Here is a 22,429-nt window from a genome sequence, read left to right as displayed (position 1 = left end):
CACAGAATGTGACCTTCTTCAGAAATAGAGTCACTGCAGATATAATTAATTAAGAAGTGTGGGTCCTAATCCAGTATGACTGATGTCCTCATAGAAAGGGGAAATACGGACGCAGAAGCATGCACAGGGGGAGAGTACCAAGTGAAAATGAAGGTAGAGATCAGTTTGATGCTACTACAACCCTACGAATGCCAAAGATTGCCAGAACCACCAGAGCTAGGCAAGAAGCCTGGTACAGATGTTGCCACACACAAAAGGAAACAACCCTTCCTGTCGGAAGTCCGACACCTCGATCTGGACTTCCAGCTTCCAATGAGTTTGTTGTTGATGCTCCCAGTTTGTGGAGCTTCGTTACAGCCGCCCTAGCCACCTCATCCAGGTAGCAACAGGTAGAAGCCGCTCCTTCTTCCCAGCCCAGCGTCGCAGTCCCTGGCTGGCCTGCTTTCTGTCAGGGGCTGCAGTGGAGCCAGTGGCAGAGCTGGGAGGTGCTCCACAGGGTCCCAGCGTCACAGAGCAGAGTTAGAAGGGAGGGTTTGGAGCTGAGAGACAGTAATGTAGTACCTGGTGCAGCAGAGAAGGGGGGACATGCCCCATCCCCTCCAAAGAAGCCCAGTAGTTCAGAGAAAGGTAGGTACGATTTAATGCCTTCAGATTCTACATGGTGATGCCTCAGGAGTTAGGAGAGGCTCAAAAATAAATAAAATTTCATAATGGAATCATCACTTCCCAGGATTAGGGTTGGAGGAAGCATTAAGAATTTATGTAGGTCTTCCCTCACAATGGCAGTATGATTCTTTTAGCAACACTCTACAAACGATAACTATTTTTAATAAACTCTTTATTTTAGCCCACACCTGGTTTCCTCCATTTTTTTCCATCTTACATCAGTACGGTATACATTTGTCACAATAAATAAACCAGTACTGATACATAATTATTATGTAAAGTTCCCTCCTTTTTACCTAATGTCCTTTTCAAGGATCCCAACCTAGGTTACTCGGCATGTCTCCTTAGGCTCCTCTTGGCTGTGATGTTTCTCACTTTCCTTGCTTTTGGTGACCTTGACAGTTTTGAGGAACACTGGGCAGGCATTTTGTAAGATGCCCCCCTATTGGCATTTGTCTGATGGTTTTCTCACAAGCAGACTGGGATTATGGAAGGCTTCAGAAGGAAGAGCACAGAGGTAAAGTGCTGTTCTTATCACACCATATCGTGGGTGCCTACTGTCAGTGTGACTCTTCGCTGTTGATCTTAACCTTGATCACCTGGCTGAGGTTGTGTTTGTCAGGTTTCCCCACTGGAAAGTTACTCTTTTTCCCTCTTTCCATACTGTCCTCTTTAGAAGAAAGTCACTTGCACAGCCTACACTTAGGGGGTGGGGTGTTATGCTCCACGTCCTTGAGGGCAGAGTAGCTCCATAAGTTAATGGGAATTCTTCTGCAAGGGACATTTGTCTCTTCCCCCCAATTATTTATTTAGTCAATCATCTATATCAGTATAGATTTATCAATATATATATTCCATTGGATTATAATCCGTTACTACTTTATTTTGTTGCTCAAATTATTCCAATCAATGTAATTTTTAATAATGCCAAAAAGAGGAAACAGGCAAGTGTCCAAATAAGTGGCTGTTTCCCAAGCACAAGTTTTTAGAAGAACATGTTAGAAGAAGAATGAAGAGCATATGATTAAAAGTAAGTTCAAAGAAGGGCATGATTCAGAGGGCTGCGCAGGGTGATCTTAGCTGGGGGTTGGATGAGGATCCATAAGCAGAGGCCATGCGGTGCTTGCTTATCTTCAAAGCAAGAAGAAAAGAGAAGGGCCAGCCTGTTGCTCAAGATCCGAACTTCGGTGCTGATCAAGAGCAGGTGGGACTCTGCAGCTCGCCTTGTACTTCATTATTGAGGAAAATGATCTTCAAAATGGAAAAAGTACAATAAATGGTGATTAGAAGACATTAAAGCCCAAGATAAGAATAGAGATTGTAGGAGGGTGCTGTCTGCACTGAGCCAGTTTGCTTTCTGATCCAGATGAATTCCACTCTGGTGTGATAAGGGGATGCAGAAAGCAGATTGCCAAACTGTTAGTGAAGTTAGAGGAATTGTGGATATCGATCTGAGGACCGAGGCTAGGGATGAAAGGAAAGAAAAGATACGTAAATTCCTCAAAAGACTGGGTGCGGAATGTGGTGTCACTCCCAGGTAAGACGTTTGAATGAATTATTAATAAAAATAAAAGAAGTAATAATCTCTAGGAACCTATCATAAATTGACCAAAAAAAAGCCACAGAGGATGAACCTGATTTCCTTTTTGGACTGTTCCGTACATGTGGTCATTCCATGACAGGCATATCTGGGTTTCACCTAGACCCTTGACAGAGCCTTGCGTCATGTCCTGACGGATAAGATGTGGAAGCAGAGTTTGGCAGCTCAGTGAGTGAATTAATGGCTCGTTATGGACCTTAAAAGAATGCTGATTAAATCTCAGTCTGGAGTAAGGTTTCTAGTTGTGCTGGATACCTCTTGTGGCCATTTTAAAATCCTCTCCTGCCACCTGTTACTCCAGCCACCACTCACCTCATGCAGGTGCAGTGGGGCGGCACTTCAGCCTCCTTAACCAACGGAGGACAGAAGCCAGTGGATAAACACCTCTACCTTGTGCCCTCAGAATATCCCAGTGGAACCGAGTGTCAGTCTGCCCATACTTGTGGCCAACTCAGTCACCCATCCACATACAGCTCACCTGCTAGCCTGTTTCACTCCTCTCCTGCACTCCTGCTCCTGGGGTCGCATTCCCAAATACACAACGTGCAAGCCAGGCTCTGCTCTCGGAGGAACCTAAGCCAAGAAACTGGGGGATGCCATAGGATTCTTTTACTCTAAGCTCATCAGTAATTGGAACAATGACTTGAATATTGATTTTGTTGATGGCATCATCTAATTTACAGATGACTTGAAACCAGGAGGGATAGCTAATAATAATCGATATCCAGAAAGATTGTTCAACAAGCTAAATTATTCTTAGGACCAGTTAATAAGTAGGTACTATCCAGAACAAAGGAAATGATAGCATATCAATATTCCAGAAAAGAATAAAACTGGAGGCAAAGCACTGTGCTAAGAACTGGGGGGTTGGGGCCGGCCCCGTGGCTTAGCGGTTAAGTGCGCGCCCTCTGCTGCTGGCGGCCCGGGTTCAGATCCCGGGCGCGCACCGACGCACCACTTCTCCAGCCATGCTGAGGCCATGTCCCACATGCAGCAACTAGAAGGATGTGCAACTATGACATACAACTATCTACTGGGGCTGTGGGGGAAAAAAAAAAAGGAGGAGGATTGGCAATAGATGTTAGCGCAGAGCCGGTCTTCCTCAGCAAAAAGAGGAGGATTAGCACGGATGGTAGCTCAGGGCTGATCTTCCTCACAAAAAAAAAAAAAAAAAAAAAAAAGAACTGGGGGCTTGTGTGGATGAACAGACCTGGCCCTGCCCTCCACAGGCTTACACTGGGGAGAGGACACACCAGCTCCCATGGACAGCAGACTGATGACCAAAGAAGTACATATAAGTAGTTGTAAATGTCAGTGGTACAAAAACGCTTATGATAAAAAACAGCAGTCTCTTGTCCTTGTTCCTCATGCCCTTGTCATATTCCTCAGAAACCACCAGGTCATCTGTTAATTCTAGATTTACTGCCATATTACCTCAATTCATTAATTTTAGACATTTCTTACCTCCTAGTTTGGTAGAGGGGTATTTTTGCTCCTTGTATTGCTTTCTTCCTCCCTTTGTCTTCCCAGTGTAACTGTATCTCAGTTTACGGTTAAATCCTTCCCAGTGTGCCTTCATCATTTTGACAGTGTCACTGTTAGTCACCAGTGAGCCCAGTGGACACTGTGCTTACATTTCCTTGTTTGAACAGTTTGGTGTTATTCCTGGAGTTTAGGATCCTTCTGTTTTTTATTTTCTTTGACCATCTAAGTCTTTTCACACCTTCTAACTTCTTGATAGAATTTTCTGCGCAGACAGACTTCTCAGATATGTTTTCAGCTACACTTGGAGCCACTGCTGCTGGGTTCTCTGTCTTCCTGCTCTACCCTGACTCGTCACTCTTACCTGCTCGTTGCTGTCACCTGAGACTTTGATTTGGTTATCCTGGAAACTACCTCCACCCTCTCCTTCATTGGAGCGCCTGTTCTTTGAACACGTGTTGTCTGCTTTCTTGATTTATTCCCTCTTTTTTGGTGGGGCACATTCTCCGCTAGCTTCCTGTCTTAGTCCACTGGGGCTGCTATAACAAAACACTACGACTGGGTGTTTAAACAACAGGAATTTATTTCTCATGGTTCTGGAGGCTAAAAGTCCAAGATCAAGGTGCTGGCCAGTTCAGTTCCCCAGTGAGGGCTCTCTTCCTGGCTTGCAGATGGCTGCTCTCCCGCGGTGTCCTCACATAGCAGAGAAGAATGAGCTCTGGTCTGTCCTCTTCTGATAAAGACACTAATCCCATCATGGGGGTCCCACCCTCATGACCTCAACTAAACTTGATCACCTCCCAAAGGCCCCACCTCCAAATACCATCATATTGGGGGTTAGGCATCCAACTTATGAATTTTAGGAGACACAAACATTCGGTTCATAACACTTCCCCAGAAAACATGCATGAGAGGTAATTACTTGAAATTTTAAATATCCATATCCCTTATACTCAATTTATAGACTGCTGTGTATAGAATTCCATAATGAAAATACTTTTTATTTAGAATTTTGAAGGCATCATTCCATTGCTTCTAGCTTCCAGTGTTGCTGAAGAGAAATCTGTTGTAATTTGTTTTTTTATTAATCTCCACCTTTTATATGTGATTTTTTTCCCCTCTGAAACCTTTGAGGTTTTCTCTTTATATTTGGTACTTCAGAATTTCATACTAATGTGCCTCATTGTGGTCTTTTTTCACTCGTCATGCTGGGCACGCGATGTGCCTTTGGAACGTGACACGCACATCACTCGGGTCTGTATTTTTTGTGTTGTTTCTTCCGTAGTTTTCTTCCTACTGTTTTCTTTCTTCTGGAACTTTAGTCAGCAGATCTTAGGCCCCCTGAATTGATCCTTTAATATTCTTATCCTGTGTCTTTCTTTCCCTTTTTGTTCTACTTTTTGGGAGGTTTTTGTTTTCTTAACCCTTCTAGTAAGATACATCTAAAACTGGAACTTCTGCAACTTCAACATTGAAGATTTTGTCCAGTGGCTGGTGAGTCTTGGCTGCCCGCTCATAATTAAGAGTAACACACTGTGTTCGCAGATGGGCTTATTGCTTAGTGGCTTTCACTGGAGAGTGGTAGGCCAGCCATCTTTTTCACTGGAAGCCCCCAAATGTTCATACCTGTATGTTGTATTTCTGGAGCAGTTTCTCCAGAAAATAATCTGTTGATGATGTTGGTGGGTAGCTATGGTTATGACCTGATTTGAAACAGTCTTCCTATTTGTTTTTAGACCCTGTCCCTACCCCTCCCAGAGCATCCACAGCCTCCATCTTGGGTCTTCTGTGTCCAGGGAGAGCAGGCTGCTTCCCAACACCTGACTCTCCCCCAGCCCCTCCCCCACGAGGCTCTTCTTTTTTGTTACTCAATAACCTTTCTCCATCTGCTTTTTGTCCAGTATATCTCCTAATTCATTCTGTTTTCTAGTTTATACTCCCGGTCGTTTGAGGGTAACTTTTCAAGAGGAAAAGTTGTCATAAATGTTTTTACTTTGCCATTTGTAAACCTAAGGAATCACAAGAGGAACTCCAGAAGTAACAGAAAGGGGATAAGTTAGGTACTATGGGAGCAGAGGAGGGAATCTCAACTTTGATTGGAGTGATGTGGGTAGGTGGTGTTGTGGAGTGAAAAGTTAAAGATGAATTGGGTTTTAATAGGTAGACTCGAGGGTAAGTTCACTTGAGGTAGAAGGAACATTGTGACATAGAGGCAAACAAAAAGGAAGATCACGTTCAGCGTGTCTGCTGGAGCTGTAGAGGGCAGGCTGGTGGTGGGTTGTGGAAGGTCTTGGACACCATACTTAGGGCATTGGGCCCTTCTTTATGCCGTGGAAAGCCATCAAAGACATTGTTGAATCTATTTGACAAGCTCTGATGAAAAATTTAGTAAGAAACCAAATTGGATAGTTATAAAGAGCTTTAGCTGTTCATCAGCACTAATTTTAAAAGGCCCACAATCAACTTAATTACTGAAAATCAGGGTAAAACTGTGTAGAAAGCAGTGAAGTGTCACAGGAACCAGATGCCCATTTTTTGGACCACAGATGTGCTTGCCATTGGCCTCAGATTGCCAGAATCTCTCAGAGCGACTAAGCCCAGCTTACTATTTTAAAAATCATTTCCATATTAAAATTTTATTTTCCATCTTTACTTATCTAATTATCACATTTGGTTGTTTGAAAATTCTATTAAAAAGTAAATTTTAAAATTGATAACAGTTTGAGCAAATTGCATGTCAGTTGAAAAGAAAAATTTTCAAAGGTACTCAAGACCCCTGAGAGCTCTTTCCTGCAGATTAGAACTTCCACTTCCTCTTTTTAGCCTAATTATTGGTTAATTGGTAACACCTTGTGCCTTCTGTAATTGTGAAGAATTTTCGAAGTATAGTTTTAAATTGCTCCTCAAACAACCCCACGCATGTGTTGTTAAGAAAGCCAAGTTTCTGAAGGCTTGATTATTGGGAAGAAGGTGCCGCCGCACCACAAAAGCGACGGGTACGATCCCTGAGCTGGGGACGTCCTGAAACATTCTCGAAGGCTCTGTTAGTTCTATCTCGTCCCCTCTAGAATATGATTCTGCATCTTTGGGTGGAATTGTGACTCCTTCCATGATGTGTGGACGTGCCAGTGGTTCATGTGGGTGAAATTAAAACAGTAAATCTTCCTCTGCTTCTGGTTGGGTCAATATAGGATAGAAGATTAAAGCATTTATTCTTCTTGGCTTTTAGTGTTGATCCCATGCTGCATATCTTCACATACAGGCCGTTTAATCCACACAGTACCCTCTGGGAAAACATGACCTGCTCGTCTCAGTTTGTAACCAAGAATGTCGAGGCTAAGGGGGGCTAAGTGCCTGAGCCGACAAAAAGTTGGAGTCCAGTCGGTCTCAAAACTTCGCCTGTTGAGCAGAAGTAGGAGGTGTTTACTCCCAATATTTTCCTTCGAGTTTGGTTGTTTTACCTTCTCCTGCCGAAGTGATGGCACTTTTCACAGTAAATTCGTAACGTTCTTTGCCGTTGGGCTGCCGATCATTGAGGGTTTTCTCACCATCTCCCTTGCCGCCAGGCTGCTGCCTGGGCAGGGTGTCAGCCCGCAGCGTCAGGCTCGGCATCCGTGCCCTGGCCGGTGCTGCCGTGCGCGTGTCTGCCGCGTTAGCAGTCAGCGCGGGGCGGGCCTGGCCTCTGCGTTGGTTACAGTGGCCTTAGGACTCAGTGAGTAACTGCAGCGTTTGCAGCTGTTTGAGAGCTTTTAGGTAGCAGATTCATCGGAGAAGTTACCGTGGGGAAGCAAGGGTTTTTTCTGTTTCTGAAAGAACAGTCATTATATTTAAGTGTTAGAATTAACCCCCCGCTGATGTTGGTGTCGCCCTCGGTCTGATTCTTGCTCCTTTGAAAGTTAAGGTGTCTTCTTTTCTGGCTGATTTTCTCTTTGCCTTTGATTTTTAGCATTTTGTCTATGATGTGCTTAGACGTGGTTTTCTTTGTATTTATCCTGCATGGGGTTTATTTGATTGATTCCAATTTTCTGTTGAAATTCACCTATTTGAAGATGATTTGGAAAATGCCCTCAGAAAACTCCAGAATGACTGTGGAGCTCAATTCCTGTGCTGCTTTTCTCTCAGGAATTGTAGCTGCTTGAATCCTGCCTGTGCGGTGCACTCAGTGCTTTCAAACAGTGATTCTTGTATTTTGTCCAACCCGTGTAGTTGTTTTCAGCTATTTCCTCATGGCCAAACTCAGAACTTTCCGGAACGGCTTTTCAGCATCTGTGGTCACTTAGGGTTTTATGAATGATCTTAGTGAATGATTTTAATACTGGTTTTCTCTGTTAAATCTGTTGTTTTGGAGAAAACAGTAAGCAATTTGTGGTTTTAAGAGATGCCCCCACTCCCTTCCTATTCCAGCCAGTTTAGAAAAATAAGTTAAGCAGATATTTGTTTTAAAATCTGTTTATCTGTGACTTCTCTTCCATAATTTTTTATAATATTTTCCATGGCCACAATGAAGGATTCCCAGAGCATCATCCAGGTAGAAAGAGCAGACCATTCACATTGGCGTATCATCCCTGGATGCTGTTTAGTTACACAAACAACATGAATATTTTTAGGATTCTTGATACAAGCTGTGGTTCAAAAAATATTTTATCGATTTATCAGTGCCATTTAGTTACTGTTCCTCTCCCATGCCGTTACATTGTCTCTACTCACCTCCTCATCCCACTCCTCTGCTAGTTCATTCAACCGATGGATGGAATCCCTGCTACATTCAGGACAAAGTGCTGGACTCGGCCGAGTGTAGAAAATAATTAATGAGATCCGCCTTACCCACCAGCCTCCTGTGTGGGTGAACAAGGCGCCTACATAAGTCATCCTAAATAAAGGCAAAATGCATCACGGTAAAGGCCTAAACAGCTGCTGAATTATTAATCCTAGTCTGAAGTGAAGCTCTAGCTTCCTGTAATTCTCTCATTTCTTTTCATTGTTAAGTTAACAAGGGGTTTTAGAATATAGTGGGTGAGAAAACACCCTTTTTTCTTTCTTAGTTAAAAAGAAAACTATGCCTGGCCGGCCCCGTGGCTTAGTGGTTAAGTGCGCGCGCTCCGCTACTGGTGGCCCGGGTTCGGATCCCGGGCCCGCACCAACACACCTCTTCTCCAGCCATGCTGAGGCTGTATCCCAGATACAGCAACTAGAAGGATGTGCAACTACGACGTACAACTATCTACTAGGGCTTTGGGGGAGAAAAAAAAAAAAAAGAGGAGGATTGGCATGGATGTTAGCTCAGGGCCAGTCTTCCTCAGCCAAAAGAGGAGGATTAGCATGGATGTTAGCTTAGGGCTGATCTTCCTCACAAAAAAAAAGAAAAAGAAAACTATGCCACAGCATAAAAATATTTTAAAGAAATATACTTTCACTCTCCCAGCTCATTAATATAGAAGTTTAATTTTTTGCTTATTTCTCTTTGATCTTTTCCATTCAAACACATACAATTATAATATATAACTTTATAGTCTGCATTTTTCACTTCCATAAACCTTTTTTTTTACTTCAACATAGTCTTCATAATTCTAATATTTGATACTTTTTTCTCATTAGTATGCCAATACTTGAGTTTTCTTTTGTTGGCAGTGGATATTTTTCCAGTTTCAGTATTAGAAATGGGGCCACATTGAGCACCTTTGATTCAGCAATCCTACTCCTAAAATTTTAGTATGAGTAAATAGTTCAACAGAGAAAAAGCTAGTATACAAACAGTATGAATATTTTTGTGGTTCTTGATACAAGCTGTGGCTCAAAAAGTATTCTGACAGTTTATGGTGCTGCCGGTGGCTTTACAGCAGCACTTGATTAGGTGCTATAATTAAAAATATTGGCTTATTTAGCAGCTGTACATGATATTTTAAATTTGCTTTAATTTTAATTTCTTTGGTTATTACTAAAGTTGAACCATTTTCCCTATGTTTATTTGCTCTGCGTAGTTAGAGGATCGTTTTCAGCACTGAGCTTTTGGCTTTTAATAAATCATGACTTCTGATGCCTTCTTTACCTGTCATGGTTTCCCAGAGGGTGTTTGTCATGAGGGTTCAGTGAGACACCATATGTAAACGTGCTCAGAACAGGGCCTGACCCATAACAGGCACACACTGTTCGTCTCTAGAAGATAGAAAAGGACAAATATATCTTTCATACCTTTTGTTTCTCAACCTCAGGGAAATGAGAAAGTGTGCTTGTTTGTTTTGTTATTGAACATATGAAAAAAATTTTTCATTTCAAGTAATTTGATATAACTTCAGTGTTTTCAAATGAACTAATAACTACATTCAGGAGAAATTAAACTCTGAAGTTTAATTCTTTTATATGGTTTTAATTATATAAAGTCTCTATACAAGAGTCTTTAGATACATTAAGAAAAATTTTCTGAAGTTAATCGCATTATTTCAGTTTCAAAAAATAATCTCCAATCCCCATGTGCCTTTAAATATAATACAGAAACATTTTTCCTAATGTTAATAAATTAATGTACTTTTAGCTTATCAAACTTACAAAATACAAAATTTAGCGTTGAAGATAACTGATAAGATGTGGTTGAATATTTTAGTTGAAAGTATTTTTCTTCCTTATATATGGACTTTATAAGTGTGTTTTGTTTCTCTTATTTGTCTTCAGGTTAAAAAGGCCTTCTTTGCCTTAGTAGCCAATGGTGTTCGAGCAGCGCCACTGTGGGAGAGTAAAAAACAAAGTTTTGTAGGTAAGCAGTGTGGGCTTGGGAAGAATCTGAAATGGGAAACCTTACAAGCAGAAAGCTAAGGTATTTTAATAGGTGCTGGTTTGGAGTTCAGCCTAGTAAACATGTTACCAAATTAAACATTCTTGCTTTTCATCCTGGGTAAGGTGGGGCCGCTAGTAAATTCAAAACACTCATGTTCCTTTACTGAGTTTCTTTTTTATATTTATTATTTCTTTTGATTTATCCCCTTTTTGGCTCTTTGAAGATCTTCTGTGCCTCTGCCAGTTCCTGTGAGCCCGGGGAACAGGGTCTGCAGGGGAGGCTCTCCTGGCCACCTCTGCTCACATTTACACACCTGTGGTCCATCCCTGCTTCCTCTCTGGTGAACACCTTTTTGACAGGGCAAATGAAGTGATGTAAATGTGATTGATACCTTTGCTAATCATAGTTAACTATAAAAAATATCGTGTAACTCACAATATCTAAACTCCATAATTTTTCATTTTATAAATCATAGTAGACAATGGATATCATCTCTCTGAGTATGCATCACGTTATTTTGAAATGACCAGTTTATGTCTGCCTCCCCTTGTAATTTACAGTTTCGTCAGGGGAAAGGTTCACATCTTCTTCATCTTTGTAGTCCTGGTGTCTGATACATAGTAGACACGTAATAGTGACTGTTGAAACCATTGTTTTTGGAATGCTTCTCAGGAAACAATCCAAGTGCCCCCAGAAGTGTCATATTTCTAAAGCTTATGCAATACTGTATCTTATTTTAAAGTATTTTAAATTATTTACATGTAGCTGCAAGTCTTTTGTGATGTTTTATAACAATCAGTAAGTTTTCTTGCATTGGATTGCCAAATACTCTGACTAATTCCATTGTATTTACTATCGGGTTTAATTTCAACTAACTGCATATCTTAGTTTGGTTTAGATAATTAACAGATTAATAGTTTTAAATAATATATTAAATTGCGGTTGATATTTTAAAAGTATATTTTAGAGCTTTTCTAGTAAATATTCCTGGTTTGCTTGTCATTTGAAATTTTTGCTATAAGTTTTCATAGTTTCATATTTAACATATAATTCTTTGTTCCAGGAATGCTAACAATTACAGATTTCATAAATATACTACATAGATACTATAAATCACCCATGGTAAGTGCCAGAAATCCTTATATCAGTAATTGGAGCTATACATTTCTATGTCTGTGTATAGGGGTGTGTGTATTTTAAGATTTTTGTGTTTTTTTCTTTTTTGGTACAGGAGTAGTTGTGCTGGTTGTTGATTTTTCCAAATATATAAAACGTGCAGGGAACCTCAGTGTAAATCACTCATGCATTTGAAGCTTGAAGAAGGTAGTCTCAGGAAAAATAAAAGGCAATAGCTTATTTATTCAGCTCTCAGAAATCCTCGGGTCGGTGGAATTCTATGTGCTTATTTATTGCCTAGATGTTCTATAAAGTTTCACTAAATTTGTCATCTTTACGGCATTATGGCATGCTGTAGACTCTCCCTGGACCCATGAGTGAAGGAGGCCCCTCCCACCGCTCTCATCCGGGTCCTGTCACCAGTGAGGCCTCACTCTCGAGAGGAGGATGCCACAGGGCTTGTCTTCACGGGCCTGTTGATGTGGGTGCAGCTTCATGCCGTTACCCTCGACATTTTATAACAAGGACTATACGGACTCTGTGGTTTTAAGGAAGTAAAACTTAAAATCGAAGAAATGCAAGTTTTGACATTTTTCTGCAGGTTAAGAAAAGACTGCTACTGGCTAACTTTAGTAGCAGAGCTTCCTGGTCCCTTGTCTGTTTTATAAGAGCAGAGTTTGGAAGTCACACATGGCCTTTGTCTAACACTGTGATTTTCGTGATTCTACCAGCTTGTTTGGCTTTTATTTTTTCTTTTTGTGGTTTTTTGGGGTTGTTTTGTTTTTGTTTTTGTTTTTTTGGCAAGAGTGGGGAAGGACAGAATTGTATAATTTGTTTCTTTAACTGGTACTATTTTGGGTATCTAAAAGGTAAAAGACAATCCAGTTGTTAACTATTTTTACATGTAATGGTCAATATTGCCCAATAATTAAATTCCTACATAAAATGAAAAAATAAGTTTCTTCATAAGACATATTCTTAGAAGGAAGTTTTAGCAAAGATTTTGTAAGTATTCCATATTTATTTCACATGACACATCTGATTTCTTAAATACTATCAATGCAGTGAATATGGGTTTTCTTTATAATGGTCGTATCTCTGCTTTTGGACTAGCAAAATCAGCCCAAGTATGATTATTAGGTGGATATATTTTGATAAAATGCACTAACCCCTGTATAACAAATCTCAGCAGTAGTTAATTAAATTGAAATTTCTAAAAAGCAGTTATGTCTTAATATACAGCCTAAAGTTTTTCTTAATACTTTAGATGCATTTTTTCCCTCCGCATTTCACCTCGTTTTCTAATTATGAACAGAAAAATGCTATTGTGAAAGCTATGGCTCATTTCATTTTCTAAGTATTTATTGTTAGTATATAAAAACACAATTGATTTTTATATGTTGACCATTTATCCTGTAAGATTCACTTATTAATTCTAGTAGGCTTTTTGTACATTTGTTAGGATTTTTTCTATGTATATGATGTTGTCTATGAATAAAGACAGTTGTACCCACACCATTTACTGAAGACTTTCTTTTTAGTCATAGAATTGTTTTACTGCCTTAAGTGTGGGTCTCTTGCTGGATCTCTTCTGCTCCGTTGATCCGCTTGTCTATTTCTGTGCCAATAGCATAGTCTCTTAATGACTATTTAAAAAAACAAAAATCCTGCTGGCATTATTGGGAGTCTGTAGATCAGTTTGGGGAGAATTGGCATCTTAATATTGAGACTTGCAATTTGTGAACATGGTATTTCTTTTTCTTGCTTTATTTCCTTGGCTAGGACTTTCAGTACAGCATTTAAGTCATGAGGGCAGACCTCCTTACCTTGTTACCATCTTAGAGGGAAAGCATTCAGTATTTCACTGTTGAATATGAGGTTAGCTATAGTTTTTTCATAGATGCCCTTTATCGTGTTGAGGATGTTCCTCCTTTTCCAGGTTTGCCAGAAGCTTTTATCATGAATGGATGTTGAATTGTGTCAGGTGATTTCTCTGTATCTATTGAGATTATCATATTCTGTTTCTCCATTCTCTTAGATATTATTTCTTCAAATAGTTTTCTGTCCCCTCCCCTTTCTGGGACTCCAGTTACTCAACTGAGACTGTTTCGTGGGTTTTTCCCCAGTATTTTTTCTCTCTGTGCTTCATTTCAGATATATTTTATTTCTGTGTCTTCAGTTTCACTGTTCTTTTCCTCCACAGTATCTAATCTACTGTTAATTTTTTTTCCTTTCAGATATTGTATTTTCTGCTCTAGAAGTTCCATTTGGTTCTTTTTTATATTTTCCATTTCTCTCCTTGTTCTGTTCATTTTTTCCTTTAAATCCTTGAATATATTATATTAGTTGTTTTAAAGTTCTCTGCTAATTTCATCATCTCTATCAGTAGACCCAGAATACTGGGTCTGATTCTATTGACTGACTTTTTTCCTGTTAATAGGTCACATTTTCCTGCTTCTTACAAATCTAATCATTTAAATGGATGTTGAATATTGTTAATGTTATGTAGTTGAATATCTGTGTTGTCTTCCTTTAAAGAGTATTGGAGTTTGTTTTGGCAGGCAGGTAATGTACTTAGAGATCAGCTGGATCCTTTTGAGACCTTTTTAAAACAGTTTTATTGAGATATAATTCATATACTCTATATTTCACCCTTTAAAGTATACGATTCAATGGCTTTTAATATGTTCACAGAGTTGTGCAACCATCACCACAATCAATTTTAGAACATTCTCATTACCTCAAAAAGAACACCCCTTAGCTGTGACCCTCCCCTCAGCCCCCATCACCTCCAACCCTAGGAACCACTATCTACTTTCTGTTTGTATAGATTTGCCTATTCTGAACATCTCATATAAATGGAATCATACAGTACATGGTCCTTTGTGACTGGCTTTTTTCATTTAGCATGTTTTCAAAGTTCCTCCGTGTTGTAGCGTGTATCAGTACTTCATTTCTTTTTAATGCCGAATAACATTTCACTTAATGGATATACCACATTTTACTTATCCATTCATCAGTTGATGGACACTTGAATGGTTTCCACTTTTTGGCTATTGTGAATAATGCTACTGTGAACATTTGTGTACAAGTGTTTGTGTGGACATACGTCTTCATGTCTCTTGGGTATAGACCTATGAGTGGAATTTCAGAGTCATATGGTAACTTATGTTTGAGTAACTGCCAGACTTTTTCACAGCAGCTGCACCATTTTACATTCCCACCAGCAATATGTGAGCGTCCCAGTGTCTTCCCATCCTCACCAACACTTGTTACTCTCTGTCTTTTTGATTATAGCCATTCTAGTGGGTGTGAAGTGGTGTATCTCATTGTGATTTTGATTTGCGTTTCCCTGAAGGCTAATGATGTTGAGCATTTTTTCACGTGCTTATTGGCGGGCTTGTTTTTAGGCTTGTTAGGGTGTGACTCTTTACTCTGGCTGGTTTAGTTCTGCTACTTCTGGGATCTCCATGGAGTTCCCTGGTTGTTCAGCGAGGATTTTCCACTCTGCCTGCTCAGAACGTAGATGTCTTTCAGTGTAAGTCTTTGCCTGGCCTTGTGTGGTTTCAGCCCATGCGTGCCCAGCTTCATATTCAGTTCAAAACTCAAGGAGATCTCTGTACAGCCTCCTCTTCTTTTTAGGAACAGCTCCCTCTTGTCTGCTGCTCTGCCCTGCAAATTCCATTTGGCTCAGTCTGCCCAGACTTTGACTTCTCTCTCCTCAACTCAGCAAGACTCTTGTGCTCTTCTCAGGGCCGGCTGACTGCGTCACAGTCCAGAAAGTGCCTCTAGAGAGAGATGTGGCGATCATAGGGCTCAGTTTGTTTGCTTCCCTTCTCTTAGGGATCACAATTGTGCCCTGCCTGTTGTCTAATATCTGAAAATGGTTGTTTCACATGATTTTTCCCATTTTCTATTTGTTTTCAGCAGGAGATTAAGTGTGGTCCTGTCTACTCCATCATGGCTGATGGAGCTCTATCAATATTTTAGTCATACCTCTTTGCAGTGTTTTTTTTTTTTTTGTGGTTGCTGTATGGATTCCAGTATCAATTTCAACTTACCGCAATCTATTTGAACTTAATGTTGAATTTTTTGCATAAAATATAGTTTCATTTAATCTGCCCCTATCGTTTTTGTTTTAAACAAAATGAAGAGTAAGAAGAAAAAATATTTATAGTTTTTTATACTTAGCCTCATAGGGACGATTTCTCATTCCTTTCTGTGGATTTGAGTTACCATCTGGTATGATGTCCCTTTAGTCTGAAGAACTCCCATCAGCGTTTGTGTAGTCCAGTTCTGTTGGTGATGAATCATCTCAGTTTTTGTTCCTCTGACAATGTCATTATTTCATCTTAATTTTTTTTTATTGGCTCTGAGCTAACATCTGTTGCCAGTCTTCCTCTGTTTTATATGTGGGACACCACCACAGCATGGCTTGATGAGCAGCGTGTAGGTCTATGCCTGGATCCGAACCCGCAAACCCAGAGCCACCAAAGCTGAGCTTCCAAACTGAGCCACCATGCCACCAGGCCTGCCCCTCATCTTTGTTTTTGAAGAACAGTTTTGCTGTTTGATAGAAACTGAGTTAAGTTTTTTTTTCTTTAACACTTTAAGGATGTAATTTCATTGTCTTTTGGCATCCCAATGCTTCTGATGAGAAATCACTAGAAATTTTTATCCTTGTCTCCTCTATGTGATGCACCATTTCTTTCTGGTTCAGGATTTTCTCCTGAACTTCAGGTTTCAGCAGTACCTGTGATATGCCTAGGTGTGGCTTTCGTTGTATTTATCTTACTCCAAATATGTTGAGTTTGCATGATCTTCTAAGTTGGTTTTTCACCTAATTTGGGAAGTTTTTAGCTTCTGTTTCTTCAAATACTTTTTCGGTCTGATTCTTTCTCTCCTCCCCTTCTGAGACTTCAATTACATGTGTGTAGACCACATGATACTGTGCCACACGTCTCTGAGACCCTTGTTCATTTTTCAGTCTTTAGTGTCATTGTTGTTCAGATTGGATAATTTCTATTGACCTATCTTAAATTTGCTACTTCTTCCTGGAGTGATCTCCAAGCTCATTTTCAAACCCCATTCCTATTGAATTTTCAGTGAGATTGGGAGCTTAAACTTGAAAGATTTTGTAGCTTCTTTGTAAAATTTTCTGTGGCTGATTTTCCACAAAATGGAAATGGGACTTTTAAACAATAATTTTCATGTATATTTTGGAAAGAACTGCTCTTGATAATGAGAGCTAAGGCTGCTGTTTTTCCTATCAACTACTATATTTACACAAATGTAGGCACTAGATACCATTTTTCCTAACTATTAAATTTTATACTCAAGGGCAATGGTTGCTTCTTCTCTACCTTTCTGCAGAGCCTAGTAGAGTGTTATTCACACTCGCTATTGGTGATCCTTCTTGTTTCTCCTCTCCTTCTGACCTGATCCATTAAGTTTTTCTCTTTCTTCCTCCTCCTAATTCCTAATTGTAGGTATTTTCAAAGGCTTAGGCTTTGGCCCTCTGCTCTTCTCTGTGTGGCTTCTCTTCTTTGGAAGTCTTAATCCACTTCTTTAACTTCACTTCCACATTCTCCTTCCTGTCCTTGGTCCCTGCCCGTTGAAATTCTAGTCTTTCAGAATCCTACTCAGATATCACTTTAGCGATGGAGAGTTCCCTGTGTTAGTCTCCCTGGGGCAGAATTAGTCACTATTTCAGTGCTCCCATTAATAACCCTGTGGCACTTTTCGTATTGTATTATGATTCATAGTAAGGCAGTATTTCTCAACTGGAAGCGATTTTTCCCCTCAGGGGACATTTGACAGTGTCTGGAGACATTTTTGGTCATAGTTGTAGGAAGGGTGGAGTGGTTCTACTGGTGTCTAGTGGGCAGAGGCCAGAGATGCTGCTAAATATCCTACAGTGCACAGGACAGCCTGTCCTGGCACAGGACGACAAAGAAACATCCAGCCTAAAATGTCAATAGTGCCAAGGTTGAGAAATGCTGTTGTAGGGGTATCTGAGTTTCTTGTTAGATTTTGAGTTCTTTGAGGTAGAGACTGTATCTTACTCATCTTTGTACCTTACGCACACACATGAACATGCACACACACCCTTCCCATCATGTCAGGGCCAAACATGCCTGGTTCGGAACAGACCCTCGAGTTAGTTCAATCTTGTCCACAATGATGACTGTAGCTAAAGAGCTGAGGAGGTTGTGCAGACAGAGTTGAGTGAGTTGTGCAGGCAGAGAGCAAGGAACCCTCCACTCAGCTAAGCACTTGCGTCATCTCAGAACTTCCTAAGGGAGATTTAGACCAGTGTGTTCTACTTCAGACTTTGTTAAAACCATATCCTCATCTTCCCTTACCCTCAATTAGGCTTTCTTCTCTGTCATGGAGATTATCATTCAGTCACCTAGCATCAAAATTGGGGGGCTTTTATTTATTCATTCATCTCTATTTCCCCTGTTTAAGTAATCTCTAAATCTTTGGTTCTTCCTTCCAGTTGCCCCTGTATTCCCACCATCACCATGTTAGAGCTAACGTACCGCCTGAGACTTGGTTTTGTATCTGGCTCTGGTGCTGGGAAAGTCGCCTTCTCCGAGCCTTGTTCTCTCCCGTCGTCTGCTGCTTACACCCATCAGTGCTGGCCTGGCCTTCTCTCCCAGACTCGGAGGCCGCCGTCGCATTGGGTGTTCGAGTCAGCATCAGGCCATGTCAGTCCCCACATGCCCGCTCCTGTCCTCCAGCACACTAGTCTCCTTTCCGTGTTCCACCAACATGAGGAAGTCTGTTTCTTCTCCAGGCCTGTACTATTTCCCCTTTGTTTCTGTAAAGCCCACCCATCGCTCAGGACCAGGCTGAAATCTGCCTCCTCCCCGTTTTCCTTGCCTGACCTCTGTTCATCTCTGCTTTCTCTGCATCCCTGTACTAAAGCTTGTAGATATGACCTGATACATATTCTTTCTTCAGTTGTCAGTGGCATTTTTACATAAGACTGCCGTAATGTTCCTGCCAAGGCGATTTTAAGCTTCAAGAGGAGGCCAGATTTTCCTATTGCAGGTTGGGATTTCCTATCCCAGTCCCGAGTTGGGAGTGGGAGGCTGCAGAAGGGGCGGTGGAGAACTCCGGCATATTAGTCCCTGTCTTCTGAGGCACTTCCTCTCGTGTCTCTCATCTTCTCCTCACGGAACCTGAATTTGCAGGGCTTTGGATCCAGTTGTTTAGGAAGGGAGAGACATTCAGAGAGGTTAAATAATTTGGACAAGAACAGCAGCTAAGAAGCGGTGAGGGTAGTGTTGAGATTTGATGAGATTTGAAACAAAGCTCAACAACTGCAAAGTGACTTTGTGTCACACACAGCACTGTTTACCCTTCCAGGCAGCTCACCCTTGCTTTGTGGAGACTGGTGGACATGGTCCAGGCATAAACTGACCTAATGACTTAATTTTAGCGCGTGATTTAACCAGTGGCCCTTTTTAAATGAGAGCTGCTAAAAATCTTCTGTATCCTGAAAAAGAGGAAAAAGTATATATGTCTGTGTGTATGTTTTAAAATTTATGTGTATCAGAAATTTTCAGATTAAATTAATGAAAATATATTATCCTGGTTTATGTTTAAATTTATAAAACATTTATCTTCAAAGAAATGTAGAGCATTTTATATTTCTCATTTATATATTTCCAATATTCTGAATTATCTGTTTCCATATGCTGAATTATGAGACTCAGCAGTAGTTATGAAATCATTTTTTTTCTTATTGTATATGTTAACCTTTGTAAATAAGAATTTTTCTTATTTGCAGGTACAGATTTATGAATTAGAAGAACATAAGATTGAAACGTGGAGGGGTAAGCACTATTGGGTGTTAAAAATCTTTTAATATCGGGAAAAAAAGTGCTACTTAGTGTGTAATATATGTTTTAATTTCACAGATCCCTTTCTTTCTGCTTAATAATAAACTATGTTATGTAAAACATTTATTTCTCTCTTAATTTTGATAGTATGCCATACTACTATAAATATTATCCATTCTGTTTAATAGACATTTATAGAGAACCTAGAGCAAGTCTTTCTACGAAGGCTGGGAATATAACGATGAATAAGCTAACCAGTGCCCCAGTCTCTGCCCTGCAGTGGAGCCATCATTCACTACTAAGGATTACCCCCCAAACTTGCCTTTGTATAGAAAAAGCACCAGAGGAATGCCTAAGATTAACACAAGCAAGGATCTGTTCTTAGTTAAATTTAATAATTTTTTCTTTAGAAATTATGGAGAAACATAGAACAAGTGAACCTTAAACTAGATGATTTGGATCAAATAATATGAAAATAACTTCAAGATTGCTTTCTTTTATTTGTAACATGAAGTTCACCCTTTATAATCACAATACCCTTTTCTGAAATGGAGCCATTTTTTAAATTCTAATTTCACGATTGTGGAATTGTTCTGTCTCAATGAGACCCATCGTGCAGGACGGTTGCAGGTACAAGCCTGGACAGGGATCACTGAAGAGCTCAGTGTGACTGAAATTGTGGGGTGTTCAGGGGAAAGCCTAGATAGAACTGAAGGGACCATCTGAAGGAAAATTTTGAATTTAAAATTGAAGTTTAGCTTTGTACCTTCCATAATCTGCTTGGTATGATAAGCAGCCTTTGTGACTGGCTGTGAAATCTGAACATCTGCTAGAATTCTCTAAAGGGATAGCAGCTCTCTTCATTCCATGTGATTTAGAAGTTTCATTGAGTGATATATTTGTTTTATGACAGCTTTATCAAGTCAAACCAAACAAAGTAAGTCAACATGGGGTCCATATTTTAGCACTGCCTATTATGAAGTGAATAGATAACACCAAGACAGATACTTCTTACCAAATTCTACTGTATAAGTAATGTTAGACCAAAATTGAAGTATATTTACATTTTGACATTACATGGTATTCGGTAGTAATAATAATAATGTCAAGATATTCTTGAATGCCTTCTGTATAGAAGCCTCAATAAAGCAAATTAATTACAGTTAATCTTTACAAAGATAATTTCTACATACTAGAAAGATCCCCAAGATGCAGTAGATTCTCAGCAATTGTTTGGTAAAATAAAACTTGTTATAACTTTTGTTTTATCTTTTAACTTATGCAAATGAGTTTTAAAGGATTTCATAAATGCTTCATCTCTTGAGGGCGATAGTAACTTGGCAGCATTCTAGTGACCTCTGCTGGTAATGCTCTTTTATTAGATTTTTTGACTTCTGATTTTTATAACATCTGTTATAGTACTGTTTTTAAGTATTTAATTTTTCCACAAAGGCAACATGCTGAAAACAGTTTGGAAGTTGTTTAAAATAGCCATAACTATAATTAACAGAATAGTTTTCAGTAAATTAAGTTTATTTGATTTGAGTTTTTAATCTTTCTAATTATTATCTGTAAATTGAAGAGTATTTTAATTTATGTAGAAATTACAAACAGCAAATGCATTACTAATTGCATATTTTCTTTCTATAAATACAGAGCTTTATTTACAAGAAACATTTAAGCCTTTAGTGAATATATCTCCAGATGCAAGGTAAACTTGTAAAGTTTTTCTCTTTTGAAAACATTCATTCATTCAGATTCATCTGTTTTGTTACCATGATTGATTGATAGATTTTTTTTATCCACATAGGGGTCAGCCTCCTTAATTCCAAATATTAAATTCAGTATATTTAGAGACAGTAGAGATCACAGCCATTGTTGGTCCAAAGGATTGGTAATGGACTAGGAAGATGGTCATACTAAGCAGTTTCAAAATCCAGTTTACCTGCCGCAGAAACCATCTAGGGAGCTTGTTAAAACTGTGGATTCCTGGGCTCCACCCCCAGCCTATCAAATCAGTCTTTGGAGGGTTGTGCCCAGGAATGTGCATTAAAACAACTCCCCACGGGTTCTGACGTACACCGAAGTTGAAAAATCGGACTCTATTGGACATTGGTCCACAGGTGGTCAGAAGAATGAGCTGCCCTCTCGGTGCTCTTCTAGCTCATACGTTTTGATCCAAGCTTTCTGGGATGGCTCTGATACGTTTCCACATTTATAAGAAAGCATTCCTAAAACTCTAGAACACTAGTGAAAAAAAGTGAAATATTGATTTTTATTATTTTATTTCCGAGTCCTAACAAATAGACACACCCAGCATGCCTCCTTGCTGGCAGGCACAGGAGAGACAAGAGCAGCCCAGAGGTGGGCTGGCCGAGCGAGGAAGCAGCCAGCGGGCTGCGCCAAGTCAGAGTAGCCCATCCAGGGGCCCACGCCACCGCTCCCCTCTGTTGCTCGTGTTATTGTCAGTTAGCTGTCCTAGGGGTTAGCTTCTGTCATTCTTCAAATAAAAGCATTAAACGCACTATTAAAAAACTCTCCTAGAGATTTGTAGCTCACACTTGTATTTGAGATTTATTAACAAAGATTGTGAAAAATTAAAAAAATTGCTGAGATCTCCAATTTAAAACTTTTCCAAAATGCTGTTTTAAGTCAATCAACCTTTTATTATTGTAGTATAAAAACACTGAAAATGCTTTTAAAGCAGGGGTGGTCCAAAGTTTTCTAATTTTTCTTTAAAGCCTCCTAACGACTTTAATGGCTTTTCCCACAGCCTCTTCGATGCTGTATACTCGTTGATCAAAAATAAAATCCACAGATTGCCAGTTATTGACCCTATCAGTGGGAATGCACTTTATATACTTACCCACAAAAGAATCCTCAAGTTCCTCCAGCTTTTTGTAAGTAGTTTTTAGTGTTTCTAAAGACATAGTTACATCTACT

General features: G+C 39.8%; 1 protein-coding gene across 3 annotated transcripts in view; it reads left to right on the top strand.

Annotated features, from left to right (window-relative positions):
• PRKAG2 (protein kinase AMP-activated non-catalytic subunit gamma 2) overlaps nucleotides 1–22,429 on the top strand; it is a 275,959-nt gene that overhangs the window by 240,977 nt on the left and 12,553 nt on the right. For all 3 annotated transcript variants that reach the window (XM_014787605.2, XM_004430594.3, XM_087433337.1), the window contains 5 exons: nucleotides 10,415–10,496; nucleotides 11,581–11,639; nucleotides 19,435–19,480; nucleotides 21,143–21,197; nucleotides 22,260–22,386. In XM_014787605.2, coding sequence (XP_014643091.1) covers nucleotides 10,415–10,496; nucleotides 11,581–11,639; nucleotides 19,435–19,480; nucleotides 21,143–21,197; nucleotides 22,260–22,386 — 369 coding nt within the window. The remainder of the gene's footprint in view (nucleotides 1–10,414; nucleotides 10,497–11,580; nucleotides 11,640–19,434; nucleotides 19,481–21,142; nucleotides 21,198–22,259; nucleotides 22,387–22,429) is intronic.

The sequence above is a fragment of the Ceratotherium simum genome, chromosome 1 (genome assembly GCF_057802395.1).
Source record: "Ceratotherium simum simum isolate JZ-2026a chromosome 1, ASM5780239v1, whole genome shotgun sequence".
Lineage (NCBI taxonomy): Eukaryota > Metazoa > Chordata > Mammalia > Perissodactyla > Rhinocerotidae > Ceratotherium > Ceratotherium simum.
This window is presented reverse-complemented; position numbering and strand designations above follow the sequence as displayed.